The sequence below is a fragment of the Pseudorasbora parva genome, chromosome 4 (genome assembly GCF_024679245.1).
Source record: "Pseudorasbora parva isolate DD20220531a chromosome 4, ASM2467924v1, whole genome shotgun sequence".
NCBI classification, from domain to species: Eukaryota; Metazoa; Chordata; class Actinopteri; order Cypriniformes; family Gobionidae; genus Pseudorasbora; species Pseudorasbora parva.
The window spans coordinates 22,536,264-22,559,757 of record NC_090175.1 but is presented as its reverse complement, the minus strand read 5'-3'; the positions used below and the strand labels follow the sequence as shown (position 1 = coordinate 22,559,757).

General features: G+C 35.0%; 1 protein-coding gene and 1 long non-coding RNA gene across 2 annotated transcripts in view; one reads left to right on the top strand and one right to left on the bottom strand.

The window, feature by feature from the left end:
• vegfc (vascular endothelial growth factor c) overlaps nucleotides 1-23,411 on the bottom strand; it is a 70,542-nt gene extending 47,131 nt beyond the window's left edge. Inside the window, exon 1 of the mRNA XM_067441309.1 lies at nucleotides 22,858-23,411. Coding sequence (XP_067297410.1) covers nucleotides 22,858-22,968 — 111 coding nt within the window. The 5' untranslated portion in view covers nucleotides 22,969-23,411. The remainder of the gene's footprint in view (nucleotides 1-22,857) is intronic.
• Nucleotides 1,175-3,719, top strand: LOC137073969 (uncharacterized). The gene is made up of 4 exons (XR_010904836.1): nucleotides 1,175-1,302; nucleotides 1,785-2,105; nucleotides 2,259-2,336; nucleotides 2,622-3,719. It is a non-coding gene; the product is annotated as an uncharacterized lncRNA (long non-coding RNA).
• Nucleotides 23,412-23,494: the final 83 nt, after the last annotated feature.

Here is a 23,494-nt window from a genome sequence, read left to right as displayed (position 1 = left end):
CAATAAGTGCACTTTATAATAATATCTAATTAATTTGTACTTTAACAAAATACACTTTCATGACGATATTTATAAACACACTTTAGTACACTTACAATAAGTGCACTTTATAATAATATCTAATTAATTTGTACTTTAACAAAATACACTTTCATGACGATATTTATAAACACACTTTAGTGCACTTTTAATTAGTGCACTTTATAATAATATCTAATTAATTTGTACTTTAACAAAATACACTTTCATGACGATATTTATAAACACACTTTAGTGCACTTTTAATTAGTGCACTTTATAATAATATCTAATTAATTTGTACTTTAACAAAGTACACTTTCATGACAATATTTATAAACACACTTTAGTACACTTATAATAAGTGCGCTTTGTAATAATATATAATTAATTTGTACTTTAAAAAAGTACACTTTCATGACAATATTTATAAACACACTTTAGTGCACTTTTAATAAGTGCGCTTTGTAATAATATATAATTAATTTTCACTTAAAGAAAGTACACTTGTATGACAATATTTATAAACACACTTAAGTGCACTTTTTAAAAATGCACCTTGTAATGTCTACACCTAAATTTACTTAAACCATTTTAATTATGAGTTTGTTTCATAAAGTGCACTTATTTTACTAATGACAAAGCACATGGAAAATAAATGATTTTTTTTTAAAAATTAGTTGTCCAAATTTCTCATATGAACTCATCTCCAAGTGTCAGTTTTCTACATAATTTGACATTGTCAATCTTTATGAGAGGAGTTGTCTAATGTACTGTAGGCTACTTTACATCTGTGTAGAATAACCTACTTTCAATATTATGTTGTTGTATGGCGATTAAACACACATTTAATTGCATTAATTCCAAGAAAAAGAACAAATCTAAACCAAATTAATTTGCATTAAAATTCAGTTAAAATAGGCTACATTTAATTTTAATCAGACTCTCAACATGATTGACTTTTAGTTAGGTGAATGAGTCAAGTTCTCTGAAATACAGTCCAACTACACAGTGTGTTAGAACAACCTGAACAGAAATGGATAATTAATAAGTGATTTATAATCAACATTTAATGCACGAAATATCTTATTTTATATTTATACTTAATATTTCAATGCGCATGCGCCAAAAATACTACGTCATGATTTTGAAAAATGCGCGGTGCGCCATGATTGCGTCATCTCGATGCGTGAGGAAAAAGAAGCTGAAGAGAACAGACAACAGAGGAACGAACCGTTTGGATCATTACAGATGAGACGTTATATGCTACAAATAACGAGTCAAGTAAGTATATCTTGATATAAGCTCTCTTGATTTTACATTTTCACCGTAACATGGTAGCTCTCTATTACAGTGTAGTAGTTATTTAGTTTAATCGCAGATAGGATAGACGCAATATGGACTCGGGAGGTGAATTAACATTAATCATGTTTCCTATGTATCTAAGATTGTATTATTCATATTCATGTATCTAAGATTGCATTATAATAATTTATTAAATCGGAATGTGATCGCCGGTGTGGGCATGTTCAATGAATTTGCCTGCTGTAAATACAATATTTTAATCGATCTCCTACTTTTTAAATGGACAGAAGACATTTAACGTTATATACATTTATTTCATATATTAACTTAACGTATAACAACAACCAGTAATGAAATAATGATTTTAATATGTTCTTTTCTTTTTGCATTTGGAGAGTAAGATGTTAAAGTACTATTTGTGTTTTTAATATTTTGTGCTTATTTTATTTTTTATTTTGTAGGATCAATACAGATGTGTTATTGGAGATCCAGTGCAAGCTGTGTGGAATCACGGAGCCATCTTGATGAGGTCAAGTTAATGTTAATTATGAATTTATGCCCAGCCATGACACTGATCACACAAGCTAAAACATAACTATAAAGTCTTTAGCTTTTAAATGCTTTGCATCTTGTCCATTTGTAAGTAATACATTCCCACTTGTGCATTTACAGATCCCCTAATCATTATATATTTTACAGGCCACACACCCAAAGGAATGGAGCCGCAGCATTGCTGTGCCAGGCGTGGTAAATACAGGAACATCCTTCATGGAGATGGTGCGGTAAGCTGAAACTTGCAAGGCAAGATGAGGAAAATTCAAGAATACTTTTCTCAATTTACATTGGTCTTGGGTTATTTATCTATATTTAAGTTATGTTTAATTCCCTGTAAAGTAGGAATAAAAACCATTATTAAAATGTTCTCTATTTTTAAGGTCCAGTGTCAGTGAAGATGATGTGCTCAGTGGGATACGTGAAGGAACCTCTCCAATCATTCTACCCTGACCACTGAGGTAATTCATCACATAGGGGATGCAGGTGTGGTCAAAAGCTTACACACACCGTGCAGAATAAACTGCTTCATCAGGGCAGTACTAGATTAAAAAGAGACAACATGCTCATTTTTATGATCCCTCTTATGGCTATTTCTTTTTTTTCTTCTTTTTTTCATACAGATACTGCTGTGTGAATATAAACTGTACATCTATCGTTTTAATTTAATTGAGCCAATTATAATAATGGATAGATCTGTTTTATAAACAAGTTTTTTCTTTGCGTTTTCTTTTTCTTTCCTCAAGGTATATATATTTTTTTGCTTTCCTGCCTCTTTGGAACATGTCCATTCACATCTACTGTGGAGAGATGGTGCGCCTGTTTCCTACTGATGGAGAGCTTCTCGGACATTGACATAAACAGCACTTTCCAAACAACTTGAAAATAGTTGGTGACAAACAATTTTGTGTGCCTTTGGAGTTCTTCAGTTTTTTTTTTTTTTTTTTTTTTTCATTCACTAATGCTGGAATAAGATTTTAGAATAAACCTTTTGGTCCTAATTTTGGTGCTAGTAAAGGTTTAAGAGCTTATAAGTTCAGTAACACTTTACAATAAGATCTAATTTGTTAACTTTATTTAATGTATTGACCAACATGATCTAACAGTGATTTCTTTTTATTTATTTTTTTTATTTAATTTTTTACAGTGTTTATTAATAGTTGTTGACCTTGCTTAATAAATTATAGTTCAAAGCTAGTTAATTAAATTTATAGTCATTGTTCATGCAAGTTAACAATGCATTAAATAATTAACATTTAAGATTGCATTAATAATAGGGGTGTAACAGTACACAAAGCTGACAGTTCGGGGAGGAAAACTAAATATAAAAATGCTTCTTTTTTTTTATTGGTTTACTGAACAAATTGTAATTATCCTAATCTAAAGGTTTCTTAAAGAATTAAAAATATAATATAAAAAATATCTCTACTAATTATTATTATTATTACCTTTATTTAACCAGGAGAAAAACTCACCGAGATTAAAATGTCCTGTCCTGGCCAAGATAGGCAGCTGTGTTTGCATGTACAGTTATACATAAAAAGTCACATAAAAAACATAAAACATACAACCAGTCAAAAACAATTACACACCATTCATTTACTCTCAAAATGATGTAGTAAAATTTTAAAATGACTAAATGTCACCAGATCTTTTAGCTTCAACTCAGTCTGGAGCAAATTCCAATCTGAGGCTGAGACATATCTGAAGGATGTTTCACCAAGCTTAACTCTAACAAAGGGCACACAAAGATTATAATTTGATTCAGAATGTAATATATAATTGCCTTGTTGTTTCTGTTTACTCAAATGACAAAGAATGCTGTATAGTGTAGACTATATAGGGAGGCCTTACTTGCACTCGCATTGTATGCAAACGTGTATACTTCTCATAAGACCGTTTTTGCATTAACTTATAAATCTAATTATAGGTTAGATTTTTTTCAGGTTTTCAGGTTAAGTAGAATATGATGAATATATAGGCTAATATAATGCATACATTTAGTGAAAGAGTTCATCTCTCTCGTGTTTTATCGACGTCTTTCTGCTGTTGAAACACTGAACGATTACACAATGTGATACATTTTAGTAAGTTGTAATGTATCCTTAACATACCTTCTGATGTTAATTCATGTTTATTCTTTGACTATGACAAGGTGATCACATTCACTCGTGCCGCGTTGCTGCTTGAACTGATGTCTTTACAGTGATCTGTCATGTCACATTAAAGAGCATCAATATGGCATCACTTGAATTTAATGATAAAATTGACAGAATACATATGTTCTTATGAAAACTTGTATTGAAGTGTGTTCCACTCATTAAACAAGCCGTCTGTTAACTGTTAAAGATTGCATTCGTACCGCTCGGTACACACGTGCACTGTACCGGAAGTCCTTTACCGAACCGGTTCGGTATGAATACATGTGCCGTTACACCCCTAATTAGTAAATGTTGAAATTAACATTAACTAAGATAAATAAATGTTTATATTATTATTCATTCTAAGTTCATGTTAAATTAAGTAGTTAACTAATTAAACGTTACCCAAAGTTTTGAATCTTAGTGTTGTACATGAAACGATTCTTTTCTTTCCATTTGTTTGTATTTATTCATCTGTTGTGTGAGGTAATTTTCTGTGATGGGTAGATTTAGGTACCTTTGAATGAGGGACATATATAATAATGCATATAATTACATATAATTGCATATAATCCTCATTGTCCTCCAGACTCTTTCTAAATGAATTTGTGTTTGTGTAAATAGTTTTTTGGGTTTTTCTTGGGCATCAAAAAAAAGTTTTTTTTGTATATTTGTTTTACAGATCGTTTTGTCAATAAATGTAGAGGATTTAAATTTGGATGTGTTTATTATACGAAATTGCAGCTGTATTATTTGAAAAATGTTATTATGAGTGTATTTCATTATATTAGAGTGTACATGTAAATTACGTTAAGGTATATTTTAGTTCATATTAATTGCTTGTTTTTAAGACAGTAGAATGGATGTCAGTACATTGAGCAGTGCACTTTAATTACAATTTTAATACACTAGAAGCGATTATGAAAGTACATATAAAGTGGTATTTAAGTACCACTTAAGTTGTTCCAAAAAATCACTCTTAATTGCAACTTATTGTATTTTATTTCAACTTAATATGTGATAAATTTGAAATCAATTACATATAATGTGTGTTAAGTACACCGAAAACATTGCATTTAATTCACACTTAAGTGTATATTTAGCTGACATTAAAGTATGTTTTAGTTCACATTAATTGCTTGTCAGTACATTGAGCAGTGCACTTTAATTACAATTTTAATGCACTAGAAGCGATTATGAAAGTACATATAAAGTTGTATTTAAGTACCACTTAAGTTGTTCCAAAAAATCACTCTTAATTGCAACTTATTGTATTTTATTTCAACTTAATATGTGATAAATTTGAAATCAATTACATATAATGTGTGTTAAGTACACCGAAAACATTGCATTTAATTCACACTTAAGTGTATATTTAGCTGACATTAAAGTATGTTTTAGTTCACATTAATTGCTTGTCAGTACATTGAGCAGTGCACTTTAATTACAATTTTAATGCACTAGAAGTGATTATGAAAGTACATATAAAGTTGTATTTAAGTACCACTTAAGTTGTTCCAAAAAATCACTCTTAATTGCAACTTATTGTATTTTATTTCAACTTAATATGTGATAAATTTGAAATCAATTACATATAATGTGTGTTAAGTACACCGAAAACATTGCATTTAATTCACACTTAAGTGTATATTTAGCTGACATTAAAGTATGTTTTAGTTCACATTAATTGCTTGTCAGTACATTGAGCAGTGCACTTTAATTACAATTTTAATACACTAGAAGCGATTATGAAAGTACATATAAAGTTGTATTTAAGTACCACTTAAGTTGTTCCAAAAAATCACTCTTAATTGCAACTTATTGTATTTTATTTCAACTTAATATGTGATAAATTTGAAATCAATTACATATAATGTGTGTTAAGTACACCGAAAACATTGCATTTAATTGCACAATTAAGTGTATTTAGTATAAGTACATTATCTGTGTAATAAGTGCACTTTATAAAAGTACACTAAAGTGCACTTTTTTTTCACAAGGGTTTATATAGGCTACTGTGAACCCACCGGTAAAATGATGTTCGTTCAAATCCAGCTCAGACATGACATAAATCTGTAGCTTACTATACTTGTTGTAGCCATTAAACAATGTTTTTTTTCCTTCATATTCATGTTTAAATATTATAATATTATTTTTAGATTTCATCTGATTATGATAGGCTATAAGTGCAAAGATGCGAGTGGGTCAGAAATGATTTTGGTGGTTATATTTAGTTTAATATTAAGTTTTGTTTTGTAAAAAGCCTTTCTTTCGTTTTGTACAAATTGTCTCTTAATTTTAATAAAGGGTTCTTCGGTTAATTGCATGTATTTAATTAATAAGAAATAAATAAGTAGACTAGGTCGCGGAAGCCATCGCTTTCATCATGAACCGAAGCGCGTCTCAAATAAACTGAAACTCGGCAGGCTTGCCTCAGACATGAGGAATATGTAGCCTAGTATGTGTAGAAACGAAAAGATTTGCACATGGTGCAGTGTTCAGAACTCACGGTAAACAACCAGCGTTATACAGATGATCACGGCGATGGGCATGAGTGGGATAAGTTTAAGGGATTTTTTTTTTTTTTTTTTTTACCTTCCACTGAATATGATCGGGTGCAAGCACATTTTAAACAGGTGGCACTTATTCACACGTAATTTTGTGAATAAGTAATTTTGTCGTTTTCTCTAATGATTTCAAAATCATCTTGTAGTGCACCTGCTTGTAGGCTAGTTATCAGTATACTGTTATATTCTATTAAATGACTTTGTCATTTCACACTGTGGCCAATTTAAATGTTACCAACTAAATGAGACATACTGAATTTATAATTAAATTTATTAATTGCGTTTAATTATTGCATCTAAAGATTTTTCACGTGAATAAAGGCAAATAGATTTGCACACTTTGCTTAATCACTGGTCTAGTCTGTTAAACTTGTCAGAAGTTCTCGTTTCTAATCTGCCCTCCTGGTCTATTTTTTCTCTCATCAAAACCGAATACCATCAGTGGTTGAACATCAAGAGCAGGAACAGTTTTTGTGCGTTTTGTTTCGCGATCTGACCGGAACAAACAGAAAGTCTCTGCAACGGCGTTAAGCGTTAGATTAAAGCGCTCGTCTGTGTGAAGACTGCATGAGCCGCGTTTGCTGCATTGAACTGCATTGTTTGTATTAGTTAGGTTAATCCGTGAAGCAAGATGTTTTAAAAAAGTGGTAGGGACATGTCCCACCTGTCCCACCCGCAAATTACGCCTATAAGTAAAAAAAAATTGGTTGATTGACGCCAATCGGACGTTCATGTTTTTTTTCCGTCTATTTGAAAGTTCGGCTAATAAACATGGTCATTTTTTTTGTATATAAGTTACATAAACTGCTTTCAGGAGTTTTTGACCGGCATATCATCAAAATGTCCGGAAAACGAAACCTCTGCCGGTCACTTTGACCGGCACCATTTTTTTCTAGCGGAAACTCTGGGATCAACGTGACGGTGAGTAATGAATGACAGGATTTTCAGTTTTGGGTGACCTATCCTTTAAGTGGGGCGTTTTCCCACTCTATATTAAAGACATAAATGGGAGATTATTTATAATAAACATGCTGAAACAAAAAAAAATCTATACATTAAGATAATGGTGCACAATCAAAATTAAAGATGCTAACGCATAAGAAAGATAACGCATCCTCTGGTGTTATTGATGTCTACCGGAAGTTAAGTTTGGGCCACAAAAGCGCGCATGCGCAGTAGCGTTTGTTTATGTTGTTACCGTTGAAACCGTCTATAGCGACAATGTTGGCAGATAAGTATTATTGTTTATAGAATTTAATAAGACCTAATGAATTGATTTTATTAGTATATTTAGTTAAATAACTTAGATTGAAATTTAGTGTCCCCAACTGAGCAAGCCAAGCCAGGTCTAGATACGTTTTTATTTTATTTAACTTATTTTAGTTTGAGCGCCACATTTTTAGAATGACTAGATATGCGTGAGACGCTGCAACGGTGTGGACTGCATTTAATGGAAAATGGACTGCATTTATATAGCGCTTTTATCCAAAGCGCTTTACATTTTGCCTCTCATTCACCCATTCATACACCGACGGTGATGTCAGCCATGTAGGGCGCCATCCAGCTCGTCGGGAGCAGCTGGGGTTAGGTGTCTTGCTAATGGACACTTCGACACTTGGTCAGGTGGAACCGGGGATTGAACCATCAACCTTCTGGTTTGTAGACAACCTACATGAACCACTAAGCCACTGCCGCCCCAGGTGTGAGGGCAATGGTTAAAGAAATTTGTCTAAGGCATAATCACATTTAAAAACAATGAAAAATTAGCGCAGTGGAATGGAAAAACGCATTGTGTGAAGGGCCCCTTTTGCATGTTCACGCAAACATCGGTGAAAAACGAAATATAGAGGTCTTGAATAAAGCATTCATATGCATCAGGGGCCGTTCACAAAGAACGACCCAAACGTAAGATGTAGATCTTTATGCTGTCGCCGTGTAGTGCAGTATTTTTAACATTTATTTAATCATGAGTTCTGAGTGTTCTCACAGGACTCTGTCCTCATTCATTTGTATGTTCATCTGTAAGTGTTTAATATTAGGATTTAGTTTAAAATCCTTCACTTCGGCACCGCCCCGCAATATCAAGCCCTGCCCTCCTGCCACCTCCCTGATAAAATATGTTCCTGTGGCTATTCTTGAAGGCCATTTTTCATGATACAGGACACTTTGCTGTGCCAGAATCTGACCCTCAACAATAAAATTATAACCATTTGTGTGAAATATAAGATTGCGTTGTTTCAAATGTTATCTTAAAACCTTTGACACACAGTATAGCTGAAAAAAAAACTAAACCCATACTGTTACCTGCAAATATTCAGTTTTACCGCACACCAAGGAAAATAGCTCTAATCGTGGAAAGAGGAAAAATATAATCCTTGTAGGAAATGACTGCTTCTGCATTGACTCCCTGCTGTTTATTCAGGAAACCCAAATACCACAAAAAGAGTATGAACAAGACTATTGTATGTGGCCTCTTCCATGCCTTTGTTTACAGTGATTCCTGAGATAACACACTGGTCTGTTTCCTATCAGAAACAATGGAGACTGAGAAAATTATGTGTGGTGCACAGAACACAGACATATTCACACGTGAGTCAGGCCCAAATTTCAGGTTTAGTAATTGTAAAAATGCTGATACAATGCCCTATTTTTATGTTTTAGTGGCAACTAAAAAAAGACACTGATGGGAGAACGATACAAATGGGAACCGTCAAGTCTGAGAGCACTTGACCCAAAAATGCATTCATTGTTTCACCCTTTTGATCCAATTCATAATATAAGGGCTACCTTTATTATATTATTACAAAAGAAACAATCAATTTCAATGCATAATAAAAAATAATAAATTTTTAATATTATTAATATTTACTCAATTATATTTAATCCACATTTACCTGTCAGACTCAATATAAATATGTTAAATGCAAATTTAATTCCATATAAAGATCAAATTCACATTGCATTTAACAACTTGCAGCTATAGATCAATTATATATATTTTTTATTAATCTCGATTTCTCACAACTAGAGTGCCATACATTTTCATTAAATAATACATTTCGGTTTGTTTTTCACCAAACTTTGTATCATTTGCCCCCATAAAACTTGGAATATATGACACGTTGTTTGAGATTTTCATAATTTTTTCATTCAGTAATACCTTTGCATTTTTTGTTTAAAAGCTTGAGGCTGGTCGCTAATTAACTGCCATTATATGGACGTGTATGAGTGGGACATTTTTTTAATTTCTGTTTTCGTGGTTCGACAAATAAAGAACACCGTATTGCATTAGAACACCACCAAAGAACGCCATACTGCATTAGAACCACACCAGGGTGAGTAAATAATTAGATTGAGTAAACATCTGATTAATCAAGTTGAAAGGAAAATGACATCAATACAAGACTGCATACTCTCAGAAGAATGGTGATTCATATTGAGATGATGACCTGATGTTAGAAACGCACAACCTCAGAGGCCAAACATGGGCCACATTGTGCTGTTAACCAATAAAAAATACTTCACCATGCTAAAAAGTATGTCTCATTGAATTAACCACAAAAGCAAGCAGCTGGGTTTAACACAGAGGACAGGATGTCATCTCCACAATAACAAATCAATGGATTTTGGATGCCTCACACGCACGTAATCCCAATAATGATGATGATGCCATCATGACTACCATTATTTTAAAGTTCAAATGTGAATCAACAAGTTTGATGCCAACTACAAAATGTGCATCATTAGACACAGGCTCATTTCAGATACCCTGAAGCAACACACACAGTCTCTTGATGGCTTAGTGTTTCCTGAAGCAAACCACAAAACTGACACAATGACACAAACAACTAGATCCTTTTTGGCAATGAGGTTATAGTTTATAACCTTAGCTGATACCAGCATCCGGAGCTATTTTGGATGATGTTTCTGGAAGGCACACTCACTGAATGAATTCCTTTAGTCTGAGTCAAAAGGCTTCATATTTAGGCCACGATTATACAGTTCCATTTCCATTACAGTCACCCCATAAAACGTAATCCGAAAGTCAGATTTCACAAGTTCATGATTTACAAGTTAAATTTTTATATACTCTGATACATTTATTTAATAGCTAAGCTAACCATTTAGAAACAAAATAAAATAAGCCATTTTAATGGTACAGAGGCCTCTCATGCAGTCACATATGGCTTATTATCTATAATGGGCAGTAATGCAATTGTGAAGAGAGGGCCAGACAGAGATTATAATCATAACAGTCCTTAACCAGATTGCTTCTGCACACTTGCAATAGGTTATATTTTCAAGTAAATAAAAGGTAAAGTCAAAGCCATTATTGTACTGATTTCTACTTTCAACACAATGAAAAAAACTCACTGGGTCACTGGGGAGTATTACAGACATCATCACAGAGCATCACACATGCTCATTGAACTCAGGTGGAACATGAACACTATAGTTGTGAACACTATAGCTGTGGTGCATGTGCACAAGAACACATGTTGCATCTGTTCCAGACATACCTTTCATCCTCAGTATTGGACTCCAGAGAGCAGGCTTGAAAATGGTGCTGTGCTCACTGAACTTGAATGATGTCGCTGAAGTCTGCTGGGAGCATGTCTGGGTCTATGTTTGCCAACACTCAGAAGGAGAGGTGGAGGATCTAAAATATCATTAACCCCCTAATGATCTCCTAGAAACCCTAGAACTGACTGCGAGCTTTGAGCCTTTGACCTAGGGGAGAACCAGTCCCTTGGAGAATAAGTCTGGCCACAAGCCTGAAGAGTAACTGAGACCCTCTTCAACGTCCAAGCTTCCCACATTTCAGACAAACAATCCTAATCTGTCACATTTCCCTAAAGCAATTGAGATGCACCCCAAGGTAGAGGACTCAACTTTGAATCTCATGAATTCTATATTACAGCCTCTCATATGATTCTAAACTAACCGCTGGATTCAGTACACACACTAATGCACATATGAATGCGCTCTTGAGACCAGACCATCAGCATGGAAATCATTTTCCCAGTCTTTAGCCTAGTATCTGCTAGATCCATTAAAATGACGAGGAGCATTGGATACAACACAGAGCACGTAACAAAGAGTGCTGTCGATGTCTGAATCAAAAACAATTCAAAAACAGTGCTTTCCCAGTCCAATTTGCAGTATAAACAGCTAACAAGCTCCACATTGCCTCGGGTTGCATTACAGTGTTTACACTTTGCTTTGCACCATTGCTAACTATGCCAATGCTAGAGCTTTTTAAAAAAAAAAAAAAAAAAAACGTTTTTGATTGAATTGATATCCGTTTTCACATTCATTTGGCTCTGAATTTCAGCCAAAATGAAAAGTCATTTCAGGGGCAGATAAGTCATTGCATTTTAACAAAAGATTATGAAGGCAAACAATTTGTGAAGCAACATGCACCAATGAATCATGCACATTAAGACCAATGTGCCATTTAGATTTCATGTTGACTTAAAATAAATAATCTAGAGATTGATCTGAGTCCCATAAGAACCTCTCTTCTTTTTTAAGAAAGACTTGCTTTCTTAGTCTGATTCGTTTCACGTGTCGAAGCGGGCGTGTGTCAGGATGCAATTACTGTGCACTTCTGACGCGTACTTGGTTAAGGTTTCTGTGGTGCAATAAAGCTATTAGCCTGGAGGGTTGCCTACTACTCAATAAGACCACAGGGATATTAGTTCTAATGTTCTCTAACCCAATTCTTGAGCTCTCCAAAACATAACAGAGCTCTACATGAAATCCCAATTAAACTCCCTGTAGACACATTTTAAAAAAGCTACACAGATACAGTGGGGGCAGGAGGGGTTCTTGTTTTGGCATACTTAAAGTATTATATGAAGCAAATATCCAGCCAGGACAGAAACTGTCAAGAGCAACATTAGTAAGTTAAGCAGCATCCACTAAGCGAGTAGCCATAGGTCTTGGCATGTGGAGTCACACATCTCTTCTAAAGTCTTAAGAAAGCTTTAAAAGATTTGTTTGCCTAAAAATGAATACTCTATCATAATTTTCTCACCCTAATGTGGCTCCAAAACCTGCATGACTTTCTTTTCTGTGTGAAACACATAAGCAGTTTTTAGCTGGAATTCCAAGCTGATCTTTTTCTAGATACACTGTTTCTGCTTCTTATTTCACATACCATGTTGATGCTTCAAAAAGATTTATGAATTGCGGTTTAGTCCAAATTTTCTGAAGAGACAAGATAACTTTATAAGATGACCAGATTTTATTTCACATAATAAACATTGATCAGCAAAACATAAAGCTTAAACACACTTCCTAACACGATAATGAACCTCGCTGGTTCTCATCATATAAAGTGTCTTGTCAGAAAATTTGGAGTAAACCACTCAATTCATATGGATTTGTTTTCTGATCTCTTTATGAACTTTTTAAGCATCAAAATGGTATTGCATAGCTGTCAACAAAGGGACAGAAAGCTCCCAGATTTCATCAAATTCCACGTTTTTTTTCCCAAAGATTAACAAAAGTCGTATGTGTTTGGAAGGAGTAATCAATGACAGAATTTTTATATCATTTTTGTACCAACCTATATGTATTACCTGTGACTTACAAAACAATGCAAAATGATAAGGACTCCCCCCACATTTGCGTCATGTAGAAAAAAACAAAAACTGTAGACTAATGGACTACTCTCTTGATTCCATTTTCAAAATTGATAACACTTATTGTGCTGATACATTGGACTTTTTAGTGTCGGTTTTCAGGACCGTGTATGAATTCGCTACCTACACTCTTATATAGGGCACTATTTAAGGGGACAGCCATTTGTAGTGGTGTCCGAAACCATAGTGGAAATTATTGAGTGCACATATTAAATGACAATTCACCGCAGTAATGAACATACAATCGATGTGCGCTCAACAGCTAAAGAATACCCATAATGCACTGTGAGAATCGCGCATCAAATTAATTCCTAGGTCTGATCAGAAGATGGCACCCGCAGCTGAACCATCCATCCATTTTCCACACTGCTGGTCTAATGTGGCTACAGCATAAAGGTATAAATTCCTTTTTAACTGATGTCAAATAACTATTAAACAGTAAGCACAAACTATGCAAAAGCAGCAGCCCTACCAGCCAGTGTCTGAATTCACTCACACCTTTTCATTCCCGGCTTCAAGTGAACTATATTAGTGGACTACTGTAGGAAATATTGAATGAGGTAATGTACTGTATAAACTGGCAATATAATGAAAATAAGCAAATAAAAAAGCAGTTGATGTTACATAGTCTTTTTTAAGATGATCATTCTGGCCTCAGCCTACATGTGCACAACTTGCTTCTTTAGCCGTCTCACTCTGACTAAATGAACGGGTCACTTCACATAACCAGTTTTATCCTTTAGAACAGTGATTCCAGGGGTTTAGAAAGATTTCCATTTCCTTTGTAAGTCTAATCTGTAAGTCTTTGTAACACTGCAAGTCTTGACTTCTCATTAAGATCTGTAAAAATGATTGCATAGCCACTCTTGGCTGAAATATCCTGCTTCTGTGGTATTTCAAAAAGCACTAATGACTTTATTTTTGTCAAATTTCACATCTAAATTTGAATTATAAATAAATCTGCCATTTAGTCTTAGGGAATGTTTCTGCATGACTGCTCACCGAACAGTTAAACATGCTCAGGCATTTCATTAAAGGGAGATGAATGGCAGGTTATTATTTTATTTTATTTTTTTACATTAACTACATGTTTTAGCTTAAATGAATCACTGTGGAGGGGACCAATTTTACAACATTAATGATAATGTTAAATTATATCCTGTATAATGTGTAAAAAGAAACACTTTCATTTAGTGTCAATGAAGGAGAACTTAAGGCTTACAGATAGGGCTCTGGGGGTACACAAGACAAAATAGTGGCCCACACATCGGTTGTAATAAGTTTTCTAGAACAAGGCAGGTTAAAAAAAATTTTTTTTAAAAGTTTACTTATTTTTAGTGATCTACTATTTTCTGCTCTACACTGAAAAAAGATTTTCATTCAACCAATTAAAAAATTTTAGGGTAATGGTTCACATCTATATTTTATATCTTGAGCCAATGAAAAATAAATTACTTGCCCTAAACAATATTTTCTATGTCTTTAAAAGCTAATTTATATAATTTGGCACAAAGTATAATTTTCTTGTTGAAGAAAGTTAATTAATTTAAATTAGATTTTTGATCTAAACAAAAATATATAGATTTAATTAAACAGTTGTTTTCTCATTTAAGAAATATGTATTAGAAATGATTTGCTTTATCCAATCAAATAGATATAGATTCAATTGAACAAGTATTTCTCATTTGAGTTAATAGAATATATTTAAACAAATAAAAATAAATTTAAACAAATAAAAATATAGTTTTAATCAAACATTTTTTCCCGTTATTCTTATTAAAATGAATCAAAAACACATCAATAATTTAAGGCATCTATATTTATTAACTTTTACTTTCACATCCACAAAAGTATTTAAGGGTCAGATTTGTAGGCAAACATTGCCCTAAGAAAACAGCCTTAAATTGAGAACAATGCAGTGAATTAGGGAAATGCAAGCTGTATAAAGCATCTCACTATCTCAATTCTCATTGTATTTTAGGCTACAAATGTTATCCAACTGTAAAAACAAATATTGTTAAAGTCAGGAATTAAAAAGTCCCGTCTCGTAAACAAGCAGCTTTTAGAATGCCGCAGAACGTAGTACTGCAACTTGCAGGTTTAAACTGGGAGCCCCTCATTAAGCACAATTGTAGAGCTGGTCATAGAGCCTCCTCACTTTGTTGGACATGCCTTTTGGGTCTAGCTCCATGATGACTATCTGGATATATTCAAATGTCAGTTTCAAACTCTTGGGATACTCTAGATTGAGAGAATAAAGGAGGCCCAGGAGAATGGAAACAGCATTTGCGACTGATGCCAACTTGCTCAGAACCTCTTGTCCCTCGAGTATGATGCCAATGTCTTTGGGTACAGCTTGTGCATCTCTGATGACGAAGATGGCCATGGTTTCCTGTTGGAGAATTTGTTCAGCCCCTTCCTTCTCCGAAACCTGGAAAATAATATAGGGGGGTGGTTATATTCTTTATAACTGGACTAGAGTCAAAATAATCAGACACAAACATGTGTATTTGGTTCTAAAACCCTGCGGCTCATGACGAAACGATGTCTTAAGACAAGAAATGATTGGTTTGTGTGAGAAACTGAACAGTATTTATATATTTTTTACCTCAAATACAACACTATGTACTCCATCGTTCACATTGTTCACCGAGGTCAAATGTACACGATATGGCGTAGAAATACGGGCGAGACTTCCGCCGCTTGTATCCCATTGAGATAAACCATATTGTGTATTTTGACCTCACCCAGTGGAAGAGATGGCACACTCACGGCTGTTGGACATGGTGTTGTATTTGAGGTATTATGAGTTGCACGGTTTATTATGAAGTTGTTGGTGCATGTTTTTATTTTTTACTCTCATAGAATTACACCCCATTAACATGCATTAAACGAATGACACACTGAAACAGTTGGAGTTAAAAAAAAAAATGTAATTTATGTTCTACTGAAGAAACAAAGTCACCAATATCTCTGATGCCCTGGGGGTAAGCAGATAAACACATTTTAATTTTTGATGACCTATCCCTTTAATAAACACTATCTTAAAACAAACATTGCAGATTTGGTTTATGCTCAAACAGCAACATTACACAACTAAATAAAAATAAAAAAGTAAAATCATACATCAACCACCCCTTTAACAGACACAAAAATTTACCAGCACATGGGACTTGCAAAAGGAATTGCTTTTTCTATAAGAAATTAGCGTTCAGACTGTTTTCAGACATACATCTGAACAGTCTGACAGCTAACTTTAAAGTGGACAGCCTTAGCTAGCATTTTTACATTTCTAAAGTAACCTTGCCTTACCAGGAAATCTTTGATGAGGTCCTCCACTGCTTCTCCCATGTTAAGGACGAGACATTTAAGTACAATCTCCCTCTTTGTAGCAGTGTCAGTATCCTGCAAAGATAGTAAAGATGTATATAACTGGTTCAGTCGTCGACCCATTCATTGTGTGTGTGTTCAGGGCTTAACATAAATGCTTGTCTGGGGCAACTGGATTTCTTTAAGGGCAAGTGAAAGAATTTAACTTGCCGGACCGGACAAGCTGATAAATAGGTCAATAACAAAAAATAACTAGGGAATCACCAAAATATAAGAATGATTCTGAATTTATTTTAAGTGGCAATTGATAGTGGATAATAATAATAAAAATGTAATTTGATTTTCTAACAACCCTATAGTGTCTTATTCTAGTTTTTATATTTTAATTATAAATTTAAACATAGAAAAATCTTATTTAATAAGATTAGGGAAAATGCCCTTTATAAAAAGGTGGAAATATCACAAATATGCAGATTTAAATATGTCCAAGCTGATTGCTTCAGAACACAAAAAAAATATTTTTTTCCAGACAAGCACATATTTTACCCTGACAAGTGAATGACATATTTACATGTCCGAAGTATTTATACCCTTGTGTGTGTGTGTGTGTGTGTGTGTGTGTGTGTGTGTGTGTGTGTGTGTGTGTGTGTGTAATATATGTATATGTATATAACGTTATGTATATGTATTTTGTGTAAATATAATTACGCCATATTCACACCAGTGTTCTATCAGCTGTAACATTAAAATATATTTAGTTTCAGTAAAAAAAGTGCAAGGAATATTTAATACTCTGTCTCACCTTAAAGTAGAGTAAGGAGCAAGATCGCGAATTATTCGAAATTGATCGCCATCAGACATGTGGTCTGGTCTCCAGCGCCATTACTAACGTTAACGTTATGTAGGCAAGCGCCGTACAAAATGTCTACATGAACAGACAACGTTAAAACATCAAGAATTTATTTTTATAATCATTCCAAAGTATTTTACGAAGCTTAAAAAAATATTAATGAGTGACTGGAGAGTCGTTCAACACAGTGAAAAATGGCGCTGTCATAAGATATATTCAATTCAACGCTTAAACGTTCACGTTTACCATGGTAAAATTTGATGATTTTCTTACTTATGTTCCCTTTAGCAATCGGTCAGGCAATGATTAAAGTCGACATGGTAAATTACGTTAACTATAGTTAATGTAAACTGAGGAACTATAGGCCCTAACGTTAACGTTACCTGACACCAAGTTAACAATTTAACTAAGAGAAAAGTCAGTAACGTTAGAGCTGCTACATAATGTCTGGCATACAATTAACAAACTACTAAATACAGCATCACATAATAAATGGTTGTTTAACTTACCAGAGTTTATCCACGATGAATCTTGGTTTTCTCTGTTGAAGGTCTGCAGGAGGAGGAAAGTGAAGTGCTCTGCGATCGTAGATTTGAACAGCGCGGCCGGATAACTGGTCGAGATCTGTGTTTAATGCGCATGCGCGGGCCTGAGTGTAACCTTAAAACTTTACATTCGTCAAAACAAATATTTCTTAGTTGAACTCTTAATGAAAAGTATTTAGGTTTAGCAAAGTTTTGAACTAAAAAAAATTTACTTGAAAAATAAAACAAATAATAGTGAATTGAATTGAAAGATAAATTATTAATTGGATGAAGTACTGCTTGAAAACCTTTTTTCAGTGTAACACACATTCCAGTGCTTCTCCTTGCAGAGGAAATTGCAAAAGCGGTCTCAAATCTGAAAAAAAGTGCAAAACAAAAAAATCTGTCCCCCAGCTGCTTTAGGCACACTGCTGGGCCACAGTCAGAGCTGAATTCCTCTGCTGAAGGGGACTGAGATCTACAGCCAGTTTATAGACAGCGCAAAAAGAAAGAGACAGCTACTCAAATTAAACATGCAATCACAACAGATTTTTACAGATGTCCAAACTAAGAAGTATTTTTTGCTCCTGTGTCTGAGTGAGTGAGTGAGTGAGTGAGTGAAGAAATGTTCGATTGGCTCTATACCAAGATTATTGTTAACGAAAACTGTTACAAAAAAAAAAAAGTCAAAGAAAATAATAAATATCAAAAAAGTTGCCTGAAAACTAAACTAATACTTTAGGTGTACACTAAAATATGAAAAAGTGCAATACAATTACATTTAAGAAAAAGACATTTAAGTCATTATGAAACAAGAAATCTATCAAGCCTACTCAAACCAATTAGAGTGGCCACATAAAACAAGCAAAGTTTGCTTGTAAGCTTTTAAGTTTTTTTCTCTTGGTGGTGCTAAGTACGGTGGCCCAGTAGTGCAGCCGTACTAAATTAAATTGGCAGACGTTCCCTTGGGCATCAAGCACCGTGATCGCGAGTAAAAACGCTCACAAGTATAAATATGCAGCTATAATACCTGTAGGTGAATTTGAATTGATGTCATGTCGCTGTTCAATGGTTACACACTTAAAACTGATCGTAGTGTTTATATTTTTGTAAGACTGGCCAATCTATAGGGCAATGGCAAGGGAAACAAACTTTATTTCACTCTGAGAGCCCCCTCGTAGTCGGGAGCATTTCCGTTGTGTTGTGGTGATTTCGCTGTGTTGTGGCAATTTCGTTGTGTTGTGCCTTGTTTCTGTTGTGTTGTGGTTTGATTTAGTACGGCTGCACTACTGGTCCACCATAGCTAAGAGATGAAAAGTCTAACTAATATTGAAATAACAAACTAAACTGACAATCAAAACCAAAACACAAATTATAAAAAACCTTTAGATTTACAGTAACTGTTGCCACTGCAGCTTATTCAAACCATTAAGGGTGTGTTCACACTTGGCATGTTTGGTTCGATAAAAATTATGATTGCTCTGTTAGTGCGATTCATTTGAATAAGCGTGAATGCTGCAAACCGAACCCTGGTGCGCAAACAAGCGGACCGAGACCCCTGAAAAGATGGGTCTCTGTTCGCTTCCAAACGAACTTGGTGCGCTTTAAATGATATATTATCACAACATGGACCAAAGACATGTAAACAAACCAAAAACGGGACATGAGGTCAAAAGATGCGACCATAAGGACAGAATGGACAATAATTTCAGTTTTTTTGTTTGTTTTTGCATTAAACCGTTACCGTAATTCTAAAAGGCTTGCTTTAAAGGTGCACTATGTAGTATTTTTGCAGTAAAATATCCAAAAACCACTAGGCCAGTGTTATATATTTTGTTCAGTTAAGTACTTACTATATCCCAAATGTTTCCGACTGATTTGTTAATTGTGAGAAAATTGCTATTTTAACTAAGGACCGGGACGTTTCAGCATAGCGTTTGAGCGAGTCGCCTGTCAATCGCGTCATATCTGTGTTACCCTCGGTTTTATTCTGCAGAAGCGCTTTTCTCTTAGCAGTGAGAACATGTCACAGCAGCGCCAAGCGAACGCACAAAGTAACGTCATAACATAATTTTGAAAAATAACATTAAAATTATCATATGATAAACAGAGCTGCTTTACCTTATAATCATGACCAGAAAAGGCGGATGTGCGCGCGTCCGGCGACTGTGTCCTGTCCCGACATTATAAAAGTACCAGTACTCGCGAACCGTGTGTTTGTATAACATTCGCTCCAGTGGCCATGCTCAGCTCCACACTCGGTCCTGCTCTGCTTTACACTACAGTAAAGTTAATAATCACATACATCCACATGATATCTGCCCGAGTCCTGTTTTTCCACCGGCTGTGAGGTGAAAACCACATGTCCCAAGATACTGCGCTCACACTTGGCGTCATCAAACTACGCCTTTTTTTAGAATAGGCGCCCTCCAGTGGACGGAAAGTTGCATAGTGCACCTTTAAATTCGTCTATTATGTTAAATAAAAATAAAAACATTTATTATTTCAGTATTACATAATGACTTAATTTATATAGGCTTAAAAAAAACAGAGTAGGCAAGACAATCCTATATGAACCATTCATGTTCAGAAAGGAATGTTCAAATGCAGAGGAAAAGTTTATGTTCAGAAGAAAAATTCATGCTGAAGACCTGAAGATTGGATCAATTGTGCTCTTTTTTTTTCTTTTTTTTTTTGGAATACTTGATGCGGCCCAGCCTGACCCAGAGTCTACCTCAATGTAAATTGAGTTTGTGACCCCTGCTTTAAAGCCTTTCAAACATGTCAGTCCTTTACAGCATTGCATTATGAAAACAGATTCTTAGAAGTAACCGTTTCTGAAACACCCCATTTGCAGAAGTTGCCCAATTCAAAGAATGGTTGAACTGCTGAACTCCCCAAAGACATGAAGTGTTCTTGCTTACGTCATCACAACCTCTGACTCTCCCTTCCCAACCCCCATGAAAGCTCCTTTAAAGTTGTGAAAGGTGGTTGTGCTAAATCTGAAGTTAAAGGATGAGCGGATCTGGCAGGTGGAGTAGCTATGTGAGTGGTGAAGATAAGAGAGGCAGAAGTGAGTAATCTATTCCACCTGCGCTACATTTCCTACCTGGGAAGTACACATGACCACACACTCAAACTGGCGAAGAGGTCCCTGGGGAATCCCTTGGTTATCACCAAAGGGCAGAAATAAATATGGTTTAAAAGAGGAGGCGGAGGTGCTTTATCATGGATGGTTTATTCTGAGGCAATTCATCACTAGCTTAAAGACACGCTCATAGAGGCTGAAATATAATGCTTACTTAAACCAGAGTGTCTCAAGAGACTTGCAACATAGCGGCTAATAATACAAAAAAGACGTTCCCAAAGCAGTCAAAATACCAGTTAAAATGATGGAGTTTTTGTAAAGCCACATGACAAAACCATTCATCAGTCCCAATAAATGAGGTCAAGACTGCAGCTGAGCCTTTAAAACTACAAATCAGTGGTCCCAGCACCTCATGTGTACTCACCAAGCACCCACATTTCCCAGGTGACCCCTTCAGAAAGATAGACTTACTAGACAATAACTCTCTATATGTGTACAATCCGCATGATTTACAATTACAATCACAATTACTCATGATTTACAGGACAGCTTTGCCAAACAGATGAAAGATGCCCATGACGGAAAAGTCCAAGGGAGAGAAACAAGGTCAGTATATTAGCCGAGCGCTGACTGACGCCCAATGAATTATTGAGTCAACCATCCCATACATTAATATAGTATACAGCCACATGTGCAATTACAGAACAATTATTCAATTTCATGGCATAAGTGCAAGACAAATATCCCCCAAGTGGACTGAAAATAAACCATTAGAAATTCAGCAGCTTTTTATGTTGTTGCTGTTGTACTTACGATTGACTTTTGCTTCTCTCTGTGAATTCCAGCTAAATGAATCTTAATAACCATCGAATTTCACAGCGACCCCAAGGAGTTTAAGAGAGAGAGCAGTGAAAACAAAGCAAGTCTAATTTTAGGCAATCGTGATTAGTGTACGGCCCATGTCGCGCATTACCAATGGGAAGCATTTCAAGACCTTGTCAAGATTGCTGCGCCTAGCATATGGTATCATTTATACACTGCGCATAGTAAAATTCTTCTGCCGCTGTATATGAAAAGATAGAATGTTGTGTCAAAGTATAGCAGTGTCATTTAAAACATGATGTGGCTGAGTGTGTGAGCCAAATAATTAACAGACATCTTTCTTGATTTCAGAAAGGTCACATTGGAGCTCCTAAAGTAATAGAGATATTCAATTTAATTGCAACCATTGAGTATATTTATCATCAAATATAATCAAAGAAAAAAACTCTTTTCATTCTTTCTCAGGGGGGAGACTTCAAAACGTGCTGACCCAATGACACCTGCTTCCACTTCTTATTACAATTTTGCTCTCAAATGAATTCCCTTAAACCATAGATGTGGGAATGAAGTTCTCTCAAAATGACTTCCATATGATAAATAGTTGAAATGGTATATTCCAAGGGTAATGGGTACTTAACAATTAGTTGAATTTATATTTATACCAACACGCCATAAATGGTTAAAATAGTGGCTTTTAAAGATCTGTCCAAGCTTCCGAGATTAAAATGCCTCTTTGGATTATACAAGTTCCATTCATGTGTTTTTGCAAGAAACCCTTATTCTAAAACTGTAGAATCTAGCCTAAGTACATAAAGCCACCAGTGCCAGTGATGTTGGCTGTTGATTTGTTTCATCTCAAAGCTCCAAGAAGTGCAACTAAGCTTGAAAATGACTGAAGAGATTATTTAGTATGAGTTTCCTTCATGCTGAGTTTAGGGCAACAAATCACAACTAATGCATAACCAATTTCTCTACTTTTAAAACTTGAAAATGAGCTTGCCGGTGCTTACCATGGCATCTCCTTGATCTTGGTCATAATCATAGTAGTCGTGACTTGACTCCAAAGCAAGGTTTGCATAAAACAATGAGAGACAGAGGACAGAAATTCCAAATAAGTGCATTTTAGAAGAAAAAAAATCTCTCTGAAGTCTGAGCAGAGTCTGTTGAATGTTCCTCTTTTTCAGCTTTCAGCAGCAGGTTTCTAGAAAACTCTGTCCTTAAACTAAAATAATACCCATGTATACATCCAACATTTTAAGAAGACACTTCGACACTGGTCCATGGAATAAACTTTGAACTCTTCCCTTCACAAGCGCCTGTGAACATCCACTCTGTGCGCTGAGCTCTCTATGGCATGTTTTATGCAATTGCACGCTGTTACTTTGACTCCTTCTCCTCCCCCTCTCCGTTTTCCCCAGCCTGACTCGTCGGTCGCTGTTAGACACATTCCGAGACATCAAGAGAGGAATATGAGTCATGGCACGCGCGCTTTCTCAGGTGTCGAATACAGCACGTCAAACGTTGGACTTGTGAGCAATTCACTCACGAGCGCACTGAATGGACCTCTGCGGTTGCCGTTTTTTGTGTAAGGTGAAAGGGTAGTTCATAAAGGAATAGTTTCTCAATAGAACCTCTTTTTTTATGAAT